Source organism: Ictalurus punctatus, chromosome 6 (genome assembly GCF_001660625.3).
Source record: "Ictalurus punctatus breed USDA103 chromosome 6, Coco_2.0, whole genome shotgun sequence".
Taxonomy (NCBI): Eukaryota; Metazoa; Chordata; class Actinopteri; order Siluriformes; family Ictaluridae; genus Ictalurus; species Ictalurus punctatus.
Window position 1 is genome coordinate 19,213,028 of NC_030421.2, and position 13,085 is coordinate 19,226,112.

General features: G+C 37.8%; 1 protein-coding gene across 4 annotated transcripts; it reads right to left on the minus strand.

Annotated features, from left to right (window-relative positions):
* Nucleotides 1–162: 162 nt before the first annotated feature.
* On the minus strand, nucleotides 163–11,259 carry si:dkey-3d4.3 (actin-fragmin kinase). 4 transcript variants are annotated; one of them, XM_053680967.1, is made up of 9 exons: nucleotides 10,724–11,034; nucleotides 7,829–8,027; nucleotides 7,648–7,730; nucleotides 7,421–7,499; nucleotides 7,146–7,192; nucleotides 6,496–6,616; nucleotides 5,390–5,570; nucleotides 4,376–4,424; nucleotides 1,509–1,674 (listed from the first exon to the last, which is right to left on the minus strand). In XM_053680967.1, the coding sequence occupies exons 2-9, from the start codon at nucleotides 7,989–7,991 to the stop codon at nucleotides 1,660–1,662; spliced, it is 738 nt and encodes a 245-aa protein (XP_053536942.1). In that variant the 5' UTR covers nucleotides 7,992–8,027; nucleotides 10,724–11,034; the 3' UTR covers nucleotides 1,509–1,659. The 4 variants fall into 4 exon arrangements, with proteins under 4 accessions (XP_017325806.1, XP_017325807.1, XP_053536942.1 ...); XM_053680968.1 differs by having other exon boundaries at nucleotides 4,376–4,421; nucleotides 10,724–11,033; XM_017470317.3 differs by lacking the exons at nucleotides 4,376–4,424; nucleotides 10,724–11,034 and adding an exon at nucleotides 11,175–11,259 and having other exon boundaries at nucleotides 163–1,674.
* Nucleotides 11,260–13,085: the final 1,826 nt, after the last annotated feature.

The window sequence follows — 13,085 nt, forward strand, 5'->3', positions numbered from 1 at the left end:
GCAATACTTCTGACCTCATAGTGCCTGGAACATCAGGTGGATGATGTCAAATTCACTGCCATGATCATCAAATAAATACAAACACATTTGGATCTGTGAAGTACCAAAGTATTTTGGAATTATTTTTAGCATTACTGCATAATCAAGATACACGTTACAAACTTTTCAATCACAGCTTACTTTGTTTAATTTAGGTAGCTTGTGTCTAAAATGTTCATTCATAATTCACAAGGCATACACATATCTGTGTATGTTCTATAAACAAGAAAAGGTCTCATCATACTGTGAACATGCTGAACTTGGGTGTTTGTTACCACTGTAAAGAAAACAAAGTTAATCTAATTATGTGATCTACAGAGAGTCCAAAAAGTCAGGAATTAATGGGAATATGTTAAGCAAATGTGTCAACCCAAATATGCTGAGGAAAATCTGCAAAAACATGATACAGTGGATGCAAAGATATGTACAGCATAAGGGTGAACATGTACAGCACATGTAAGTTTCCTCTGGGATCTCTGGTCTCCTCCAATCTCCCAAAAAATGCCAATAGGTGAATTGGTTTTGCCCTTGATTGTGAACGAGTATGAGAATGTGTGTAAGGTGCCTTGTGATGGACAAGCATCCCATCCGGGGTGAATTCTGGGTGAATCCTCCCACAGGTCCCCCAGTAATATTGTGATGGGTTCCGGCTCCACCATGACCATGACTGGTATCCATCCATCCATCCATCCATCTTTCATACCACTTATCCTATCACAGGGAACTTGGCAGGGGACACCCTAGACAGGGTGCCACCCCATTGCAGGGCACAACTGCACACACATTCACACACTACGGACAATTTGGAAATGCCAAAGTACCTGGAGGAAACCCCCAAGCTACGAATGAAAACTCTGTGCACACAGGGAGGAGTCGGTATTTGAACCCCCATTCAAACCCCCAATATATGGTAATATATAAATCAGATTAATAAATCAGAATGCCACTAGTGTACCAGCAGTAAAAACGATAAGTATGTCCTCATATAGGACAATTAAGTCTATTTTTTTTCTCTCTCTCTCTGAGAAAGTAGCATTTGCTTCTATAGAACTTTTCACCCTCTCTCAGCTATCTCCCAAAGTCATTTGCCACACCGAAATGGCAGCTTGGTCTTTTAGAGGTTTACCTCCGAATATGAGCAGCAAGTCAGGCATTGGGACCTCCATAGTGTCCTCTGTTTCATTTTCTGAATGCTCATTGTCCCTGTTTCCTTGTACAAATTGGTTTTCAAAGGTGAGGCAGTTCCCATATGTCTTAGTACTTTTTAAGCTCACATGCAGATTCTGTAGCTCTATGTCCTCATCAGGCTGCTGCTTTAAGGGACTGGAAGGGAAACACTTGTTCTTGAAGGGTCTGAATGTGCTGTCCTTGCTTTTTGATATGGAGAGTTCTTTATTACTGGTATTATTTGGTGGTTTGGGCTGGAATTTAGGGCCAAGACCAACACAGCGGTGGTGAATCCGGCATGGAGCAGTGGATCCAGGCAATGAAAGCAGCCTCTCCCACATTAGTGTGGTAAGATTGAGACTCCACAGGCAGTTAGTGGGAGCAGTCTGGGTCTCTCCTCCACCAAAGAGCAGCATGCTGTCCTTGTACACCGCAGCTGAGTGGCCCATCAGTTTAGAGGGTCCTGAGCTGCACATTGAAGTAGGGAGGCAGAAAATCAAATGTTAAATATAATAGTACAATGAATGGGCAATTAATCCATTGTTCTTTTAGATGTATTCCAGTAGAACCTGGAGTGATACGGTAGCCTTGCTACAATAGTCGGTGTTCTCGGTGTTACACAGTGTTCGGCTGCACACCGATTACATCACTTGCCCAACGCGGCACTGCTCCCAGTGTCGTTTTGCTTTTTTATAGTAATAAAAATCATTTTGCTCAGTTAGAGAACGGACACTACAATTAAAAACTGAACGCGTCTGCTCAATTCAGCATGAGCCGAATGAGTCAGAGTCGCAGCACAGATCAGCAGGAGTCAGATTTCGTTTTTTCTTATTAGTTTTTTATTAGATACATAACTCCATGTAGCCTTGTAGTTATGCTCATTGCCCAACGATTAAACGATAGGAAAATGTCCTCACGGTCACATCTCTATGATACAGTATTAAAAATCAACACATAACATTTTTATTGTTTAACAACTTGTGTAGTCAAACAGGCAAAAAAAAAGTAGCCAAGTAAATGGATTAACTAATGGCCAGTTACATTTCAATGTATTTTTCACGTTCTTGAAACAACATAGTTAGAGCTGTGTCTTTTATCATGTTTCATTTTGTTGCCTGTTTGACTACCTGACAAGAAACAAAACTCTAGCGTTAATCATTAAGTAGCAGCGGTAAGCGTTACTAGTAAAGGTTAATTCAATGGCAAGTGAGTAAGATTAAGAGAAGGTAATGTGCCAACTCTCAGCATGTGGGTTTTGGGCAGTTTATATTTTCTACTGGGCGTATCAAGGGTCTCATACTTATTACAAAGGTATCAGTGTTTCATGCTCTCTTTGTACAGTTTTTTTCCAAAATATTCTTAATTTTAATTAGGTGCACTTCACAAGGTTTACTCAAAATAAATATGTCATATATTATTAAAACCATATATTCATACATATGCAAGTTGCATGTTCCAGTTTATTCGGTACACATGCCTTGTTCCTATCCTCATTATATTAAGTACACCTACCACATACATTATGTTGTAAGCATACAATTACTGACTGTAGCCCTGCTATTGCTAAGTACATGTTGTCAAGCCACCTCTACTCCATTCATAAATGGAAAGACCAGTGCTGACCTGATCTTATTTGGATGGTGGTCCACTCTCAGAGCAGAGGTGACTGACATGGTAGTGTCAGTATCACTGCCTGGTTTAGAAATAGTTCTCCAACCAAAAATATCTAGTGAACAGAGATGGGCTAGTAATGTCAGTAACTGTAGACCTACAAAGTGCACATATATGTTATGACAACCTGATAATTTGGCCAAAGAGCATAGGTACAAGGTACTAGTGGTACATAAAATAGTACATGGAGTTATGTATCTAATTAAACTTGGGACCTGATTTACTATTTAGTAAGGGCAAACGAATAAATTGTGCATGCCAATGTGGGTGTATTTTGAATGATTTCCAAAGAATAACTATGTGAACGATATCACACAAAGTTGGGACAGAAACAATATGCACATGAAGTTTTTGCATGTGCCATATGTTTAGCCACAGTTCATGAGTTCTCTCCTGAAATGTTGAAACAAACTAATCCATAACCACAAGCACATAACTGTGGGTCCAGTACAGTGACTGCATATATGAGTGGGCAACATGGCACTATTCACTCCCATTGTGCCATTTTGAAGTCTTTTTTGAGCAGTACAAACCGAGGAGCCAGTGCATGCACAGTTGATACGGCCAATCGGGCAGTGTACCCACCCATATTAAAAGATGGTCACTACATGCCATCCACAATTCTTTACCTAACATGCAACTTAAAATGGTGCACAAAGTGCAAAGCACAGCGTTATTAATTAATATATAAAATGTTAAACTGTATCATTCACAGGCATGTTGATTTTACTGCTGTCAGAAAAAGATTTTTAAGCTTTGCGTCAGGATTTTCTGAGCTACTACTTGCTAGCTAGCTGACATTTTCCATCATTTTAATGTAAGTATATGTAGTGAATGTAAGATACCAACTGAAATTATACTGGTAAACAGCAGTCAACATTTACACTCAGCACGATTTTCATCTAGCTCTGACAGCTGCAGTTAAGTGTACTTAACCTGAAGCTCCAAATAACTCCTATAAAACGCATTTATCATAAGGAAACTTACTGGGAGAGATATCAAGGTCAGCTGAAAATGACAACATTATTCAAGAAAATAATTTGTGGAACTTAACTTAAAAAACAGAAGATTGCCGTGGGTCTCATTTACTAGCATAGGAATAGGCGGGGTTAAAGCCAACCACTAGAGGGCCTCAGAGACATTTTGGCTTCAATTTTGACTCCCTGTTATGACCTCCACTCATATACACTCACCAAACACTTTATTAGGAACACCTGTACACATACTCATTCATGCAATTATCTAATAAGCCAATCATGTGGCAGCAGTACAATGCATAAAATGTGGGCCACCTTCTTCGGGGTCAACTTAAGCTGACAGAAAGCCTACAATAACTCAGATAAGCACTCTGTACAATTGTGGTGAGCATAAAAGCATCTCAGAAAGTACAACACATCAAACCTTGAGGCAGATGCACTACAACAGCAGAAGACCACATCGAGTTCCACTTCTGTCAGCCAAGAACAGAGAGCTGATACTGCAGTGAGCACAGGCTTACCCAAAACTGGACAGTTGAAGACTGGAAAAATGATGAATCTCGACTTCTGCTGAGGGACACAGATGGTAGGGTCAGAATTTGGCGCCAACAGCATGAATCCATGGAGTCAAACTGCCTGGTATCAACAGACCAGGCTGGTGGAGCTGGTGTAATGGTACAGGAAATGTTTTCTGGCACACTAAGCCCCATTAATACCAAGAAATAATCGCTGGAATGCCTATTTGAGAATTTTTACTGACCATGTGCATCCCTTTGTGGCCACAATTTACCCAACTTCTAATGGCTACTTCCAGAATGATAATGCACCATGGCACAAAGCAAAAGTTGTCTCAAACTGGTTTAATGAACATGACAATTAGTTCAGTGGTCTTCAGTGGCCTTCCCAGTCACTGGATCTAAATCCAGTAGAACAGCTTTGGGATGTGGTAGAGAGGGAGATTCATAGCATAAAAATGCAGGAATTGCGCAGGAATTGCATGATGCAATCATGTCAACATGGACTAGAATCTCAATGGAATGTTTCCAACATCTTGTGGAATCAATGCCATGAAGAACTGAGGCTGTTTTAAGAGCAAAATTCCCAGTATTAGTATAGTGTCCTAATAAAGTGTTTGGGCCAGTATAACTGGCAATGATATGAATGCAAAATAAAAGATGACTCTTTTGTTTATAAAGTACATGTGAATGAAAAACTTCTCAAAGGCTCTATTTAAAAGCTCTTGGAATCAGAGCATTTCATGAAATTTCACGGAATGTGTGAGCATTCAGTGAATGTCTAACATGTTAGATACCACTTTGCCATGGTAATATAAAATCAGCATTTTAATAATAATTTTGAGATACTAATGCATGATCTTGATAAATCTTCTCATTGTTGAAACCTAGTCAATGGTATCATTTTGTCTTCAACTGGTGGAAGACTTCTGCAAATTTCATACCTGCTTTTCGGTTGTACTAATTTGAACACAAATATCTTTTTAGCACTCATTGGGGTTGATCATATGATTTTCTCACGAGGTACTGATGCAGGTCCATGTATGGCTGTGGCAGCTCCATCTCCATAGGTCCCTCTGCTCCTTCAGACCTTGCAGACCACCGTACAGGTACATATAGTTCTGGTGGGTTATGGCAGAGTGGCTATGCCGAGGTCCAGGACCCACTTGTTCAATACTCAAGAGTGACCATAACCTGGAGTCTAACACAGAGGCACATGGTTACAGTTATTATTTGCAAAAGCTGAAAGCAGGCATTTAACAGAGCAGCTGTGAGAGAACACTGGATTTTTAGACTACTGGATTGTAATTGTTTATGTATACGTTATCGTTTAAAAATTTGGACATTACTCTATTTAGAAATAACACTGAAAGTAGTGAATTTCACAACCTGCATACGGTTGATGTGACTACTTTGGGAAATAATTTTTTTTATTATTGAAACTGGTACGAGGATTTGAAAACCACTGTTTACAATACTTCAGATCATAATTTGAATATCATCTTGTCTACTGGGTGTTTATCTCATCTGTTGGGTGTGAAATTGCTGTTATTGCAGCTGAAGGCGCAACAGAGAACAGTTGACTCACATTTCACAGTTACAAATGACTAAACTTTTGAGAAATAATGTCTGGCTCAGTGTCTGTGTGCAAATTGTCCCTGAGTTATGAAACCAAGAATACTGCAAAATGTTTGGAAACACTTAAAAAATTATTATTAATTACCAAAATGACTGATAGATTGAAAGGTACATTTTTCTTAGGAACATAAAAAGTAAAGCCATGTGCAGGCATGAGTATGTGCTAGCTACTGCCTATACATATTTTGAGATCATGTGACAGGAGGCGGGATTTTCACAGCAGGAACTGGCTGTGACTATAGATATTATATATAGTATTATATGTCCAGTGTGCAATAGGATTATGCGCCACCGATTTGTATTTCGTTAATTTACTGTCTTTACGTGCGTTCCTCCTAAGCACCAAAATAATCACAGACAAATGTTTTGGGCAAGACTGGAGAAGAGAAACAACATCCAGGCATATCGACTGTCACATGCATCTCAAATCATTTGTCTCAGAGTTTAGGTCACGTTCATGTTTCTTCCTATAACTTAATATTACTGACCCATGTCAAATCTCCAGAATTCCTGTGAGGTCCCTCGCATGTCGATGTATCCACCATAAATGAACATACAGGATCCCAACACAACAGCACTGTGTCCCTTTTTGTTGGATGGTGCCACATTCTAGAAGAAAAAAAAAAAGATGTAGAGCAGATAAGATTCACCTGTAAAAAAGTTTACTAATGCATTCAAAAGCCTTAATGTGTTAGAACATATAGTATAAGTGGTGGTTTGGGAAAACCCATTGGATGGTGCCACATGTGTTTTAGTAAATAACTAAAAATGGTGAAAAATAAGGTTCTGGCCAAAATAGGGCTTTTCTGCTTATAACATACACCTCAACAAATGACATGGAAATATTTAAAATTAAATAAATATAATTTTTAATCTTGCCATGGCTATTTTCCTACCTTCTTTAAATGCAATTTGCTTCTTTTTTTGCTTGTGGGGGTAACCAGAATTTAAAATGTTATAGACCTTTACATGTAATTGAGATTCATGCAAAAGATAAACATATTTAATTCCAGGAAAGCCTGTCGTGTTTTAAAAAAAATGTCCTCGTTTCACTGCATAAAGTGTTTTCCTAGGCTGCCGCCCATTTAACTATGCAGGAGTCTTTATAAATTTTATGTTAATCTTTATTATCTCTTACCTGAGAAAGTGGACTTTGCTCTTCTATGTAGAACCAGTGTTCTTTAGCTGCAGAAAATAGGGATTGGGAGTAAAAATAAGAATGTATGAGACAGTGAGTATCTAAAAAATAATGAAACATATATGACTGGAAAACATGGTTCTGTGGGTCCTTTTGACAATGTCACTTTAACAAAAATATTTATTAACGATAATCTATTGAATGATTTACATTGTTTATTAGGATTTCTTTAGATAAATCACGCTAGACATTTTCATTTATTCATTAGGCATCACCTGTGTCAAACAACCAGAGAGGTGTTTTTGAGTCAGAATATGCTGAATCCCTCAAGCCTCCGAAAACATAGAGGACACCCTGAGACAGAATAAAAGCATAATATGGGTAATATAATGGGTAATACATTGTTTTACCATATTACTTATCCAGTCGCTGATCACTTACTTTATATGTAAGCATTACATGTAAAGACAACAATAAATACCGGATTCATATTTTAAATCACCTGATTAGGCACCATGCTGTGTTCCTCCAATTCGTCAGGTGCATTGTCATCATCACAGTCCAACTTTACCCACTTGTTACATACTAAAATTATGCAAAAAATTATTTCATTTCACCAAGCATTTTATTCAACTAATGAAATGCATCTTAGAGTCAGACACAGAACAATAGTGATGACTTACCCACAGAGTATTTCCAGAAATCTTTTAATGAGTGCTTCCCTCTACCTCCGAGCAGGTATACGTTCCCATTGTAAGCACAAATAGCATGCTTATAGCGGTTACATGGTGCAGGAGAAATCTGAGGCACAGAAGTCCACAGACAGGAACTGGTCTTCTCGCCCATACTAGGCCTGTGAGGGTGTCATAAGGGCAATCACTCCTGGAAACAAAAACAAATTTGTTTTAGAGACCAAATAGACAAGAAGACAGCTGTGGCTGAGGTAGTAGAGCGGGCTGTCCACTAATCAAAGGGTTGGTGGTTCGATTCACGGCCCACATGCTGAAGTGTCCTTGGGCAAGACACTGAACCCCAAGTTGCTTCCGATGGCAGGCTAGCGCCTTGCATTGGTGTGTGAGTGTGTGTGTGAATGGGTAAATGAAAAACAGTGTAAAGTGCTTTGTAGAACTGCTAAGGTTAAAAGGCGCCAAATAAGTGCAGACCATTTAGCACTTTACTATAGAATTACAGTTCACATCCAAAAAATGCTTTCAGCAAATAGGCTGTGGTGGTACTGAGAAATCTTTATTACAGGTAATATAACCGGTCACATTGGCAGGTGATGTACAGTCATGTGATCAGATCAGATACAACACACCCATTATGTTGCTATCATTATACAGGACTATATGACACCTCCCACCACAAATACATTTAATGTGATTGAAGAACATCTGTGTAATAGCTCTGTAACAGTAAATCTTTAAACATTTTATAAATGCATTCATTCATTACTGATGTTTTAACTGCATTCAAATGATCAAGTAGAAATGTGTATTCACATTAATAAAGAACATTCTTTTAGCCAAAATATCATAACGAAGACATTAATCATACAACCCCAATTCCAAAAAAGTTGGGACACTGTGTAAAATGGAAATAAAAACAGAGTGCAATGATTTGCAAATTTCATTTTTCAATTTTTTTTCACAACAGAACATAGAAAACATATACAATGTATAAACTCAGTAAATGTACTATTTTAAGAAAATCTTTTTTGAAACTGATGGCCACAACACGTCTCAAAAAAGTTGGGACGGAGGCAACAAAAGGCTGGAAAAGTAAGTGTTACTAAAAATTAACAGGTGGAGGTTAATGGGCTCAGAAACACCTCCAGAACTCATTGTCTGTGAACACAGTTCGCCGTACCATCCACAAATGCTGGTTAAGGCTCTATCATGCAAAGAAGAAGCCATATGTGAACATGATCCAGAAATTCTGCCATCTTCTCTGGGCCAAAACTCATTTAAAATGGACTGAGGCAAAGTGGAAAACTGTTCTGTAGTCAGACAAATCGAAATATGAAATTCTTTTTGGAAACCACAGACGCCACGTCCTCTGAACTAAAGAGAACTAAAGAGGAGAGGGACCATGTGGCTTTTTATCACGCTCAGTTCAAAAGCCTGCATCTCTGACGGTATGGGGGTGCATTAGTGCCTATGGAATTGGCAGCTTGCACATCTGGAGAGACACCATCAATGCTGAAACGTATATACAGGTTTTAGAGCAACATATGCTTCCATCCAGATTCCATCCCATTTTTACTTCCGAGGGACTCTGCCTCTCGAAGATACTCTTTTTAAAACCAGTCATGTTACTGACCTCTTGCCAATTAACTTAATTAGTTGCAAAATGTTCCTCTAGCTGTTTCTTTTTAGTAACACTTAATTTTCCAGCCTTTTGTTGCCCCATCCCAACTTTTTTGGGGGCGTTTGATATGTTTCATATGTTCTATTATGAATAACATATGGGTTTATGAGATTTACAAATCATTGCATTCTGTTTTTATTTAAATTTTACACAGTGTCTCAACTTTTTTTGGAATTGGGGTTGTAGTACAGCATAAGTGCTATGTTACACTGGGCTATAGGCAGGTCTCACCTGACCACCACAACACAGTGGGGTTGACTTAAACACTTTCTTTAACCAAGATATTTCTCTAAATGTGACAAAAATTACAAAACAGCTTGATTTTATATAGCACAAAACCTGTAAAGAATTCAATACCAAATACCAACACATTATCAAAAGTATTGTGTTAATTCTTGAGTTCTTATAATCCTAGTTCACACCACACAGACAGACATTGACAACCGCCAGCTTTTAAAATTTGGCCTTTGGATTTAGTGTGTTGGGAAACACGAGTGTTATGTTCACACTGCCCCAAAAGACAGCCAGATTTGCTCCTGTTACCACAATCAAAATTTTACTATTACTAGTGTCTTTAAATGTCATTCTTTGCCTGAAAAGATGAAGAGCGAAATGAAAGAGGTCGTGGGGTGACGCCTCGGTTGTTGTGACGTGAGAGAAAGGGTGCTTACTTAAATTCTGCACAGATCTGCAGACAGAGCATGTGTAGAGCGTTCAAACTTTTTGCTCGGTCTGCCCACAAGCAGTTTCAACAACTCTGAGAAAGACATCTCAACGTAGGCTATGTGGTGAGTTAAGACCATATTAATAGGTCATACTTTATGAACAATATTTTGAGTGACTTGAAGGCAAGGACCCCTCTGTACAGATTTATATTTCATGAGCATTATTTAAAATGTGTACAACATTGTGAGTTTTCTGTTCATGAATTTAATACTCACGTTACACATTAGGTTCAAGTTATTTACAGACCTGCTTGTTTTTGTGTTGTTGAGGTTTGGATTAAACAACCAAATGAAGGTGAACCAGTCAAAAAGAACTAATAACTACTAGACCTCACTAACAAATATAATAGCTTTGATAATGCTGTATTGTGATTTCCACGGTTATGAAGAACTATTGACAAACAGGGATAACAAATACATACAAATTCTCCCGAGTTTAACTGGAAGGGAGGGGTTTGTAATGACTGTTACTACAACACTCACCTAATACAAAACTAATCCCCTGTTACAATTCCTATTATGATTTCAGATTATGGAATTCCTACAATTCCATAATCTGCGTCCGATCGGATCTGAATCCAGCAGAATGTAAACAGCAACCAACCAGCACGGTGTATCCGTTAGTTATAGGTCTCAGCAACCACATTTCCACGGATAATAACTAACCTTTCCCGCTACTTCAACACAGAAAATTGACTCATCAAACACATTTAGCGTTGTCGGTGGATATCATGTGACGGGAAATACAATGTTCAGTCTCCGCTTTTGTAAGATATCATATCATGCTAACGTAAACCCTTTCGTGTTCGTATTGTTAAGTAGTATTATATAACTGTCTTATAAGTGTTATATAACCGCTTATGGTGCACCCACTCCCACAAAAAAAAAAAACAAAAACAAAAAAAAAGTTTATACTTCGTTTCAGTTCACTTACTGTCTTAACGCTTCCCTCTTATAGTGATGTGTCGTTCGCGCACGAGTCAGCTCATTGAACCGGCTCTTTTAGGTGAACAATGAGAGCCGACTCACATATATGAGCCGTATGTGTGTGTTTTTGTCTTCACTTTTCCTTCCGTTGTAGATGTACAACCCCTGGCAGAAATGATGGAATCATCACACTTAGAGGATTTTTTTTTTTTTTTAAGTCTTATTGTCTTTTTTTTATTTACTTCATAGCAAATAAACAAATCACAGATATGACACAAAACAATATTTTTTCCCCCCAGATCAAGTAGAGGGGAAAAAAAATTATGGAATCACTCATTATTGAGGAAAAAAATTCAAGTTGGAATCATCTTGTAATTTGCATTTCCAAAACAAATACTGACAAAAAAAGTTTAAAAATGAAAATTAGTGTGCAGTAAAAAGAGAGTGGTTAAAGACCTTAAAAGACTGCATACAGACCTGAACCATAGACTTTTTGAAAGGAAACATTGCCAAACAAGAGAGTTGTCAGTAGAAACAATGGAAAGGATTTTAAAACTCCTCTAAGAAGGAAATCTAACATGGATTGTGGCAAAAGACGCTGGTTATTCCCATTCACCTGTCTCTAAAATTTGGTGCGAGTATAAACAAAATGAGATGGTTATAAAAGGAGACCAAGGAAGACGTCAAAGAATCTGGATAGAAAATTCAAAGCAGTATGCCTTGAAAATAGAAAATGCACAACAAACAAATGAAAAAAAAATGGCCAGAGTCAGGAGTCAATGTTTGTGATAGAACTGTAAGAAATTGGCTGAATGAAATTGGATTTATGTACAGAAAAGCCAAATTCAAACCAGAACTAAAACCTAAACTGAAGAATACAAGGTACAATGGGCTCAAGAGAAGCAATCATAGAGTGTGGATGACTGAAGGAAGTGATATTCAGTGATGAATCATGAATCTGCATTGGCCATAATGTAACATATAAAGACTGCCTGAAGAAAAGAGTCAAATTTCCCCACTCATTTATGATATGGGATTGCATGTCAGGTAAAGGACCAGAAGAGACCTCAACAGTCAATGCACAGGTGTACATTTAAATTTTGGACATTTTTCTCATTCCACTGATAGAAAATATGTTTTGTGGTGATGAAGTCAATTTTCAGGAAGATAATGCATATTGCCACGGAGCAAAGCGTGTTTAAACTTTTCTTCAGGAAAGGCATATCAACTCAAAGACAGCAAACTGTCCAGTTCTCAATCTTTATGAAAAATTATAGGTGAAATGTAAAAACTTGGTCCATGACAAGGCTCCATCCTGCAAAGCTGATCTGTCAACCACTATTCAAGAAAGGGGGAACCAGACTGATGGAGAATATTGTTTTTCATTAGTGAAGTCCATGCCTCAAACAATTCAGGCCATCATAAAAGCCGGACGAGGAGCAACAAAACATTAATTGTGATTTTTTGCTGATGATTCCATATGTTTTTCCTCAACATTGAGTGATTCCATATTTTTTTCCTCTACTTGATCTGGAAAAAAATATGCTATTAATTAAAATGATTTAATTTAATTTGTTTTAGGTATGTTTCACTAAGCCATCATGTTCAGCTATTAACCAGAAAATGTTTTGTGTCATATCTATGATTTGTTTATTTGCTACGAAGTAAAAAAAAAAACAAAGCTGGATGAACATCCTCTAAGTTTGGTGATTCGTTTGCGTGTCCGTATTAGAGAGAAAAAAAATAACAATGAGCCGTTTGGGAGTCGAATCTTCTCGGTAATCTAAGTCAAATGATCCGACTTTTTAAAAGAGAAAAAAAAAAAAAAAATTCCATAACTAGTCTTAGAATATGAGTACAGCAATAAATAATATTTGACACTTTTTTCTGCACAACACCAATATTGAAATGCATGAAC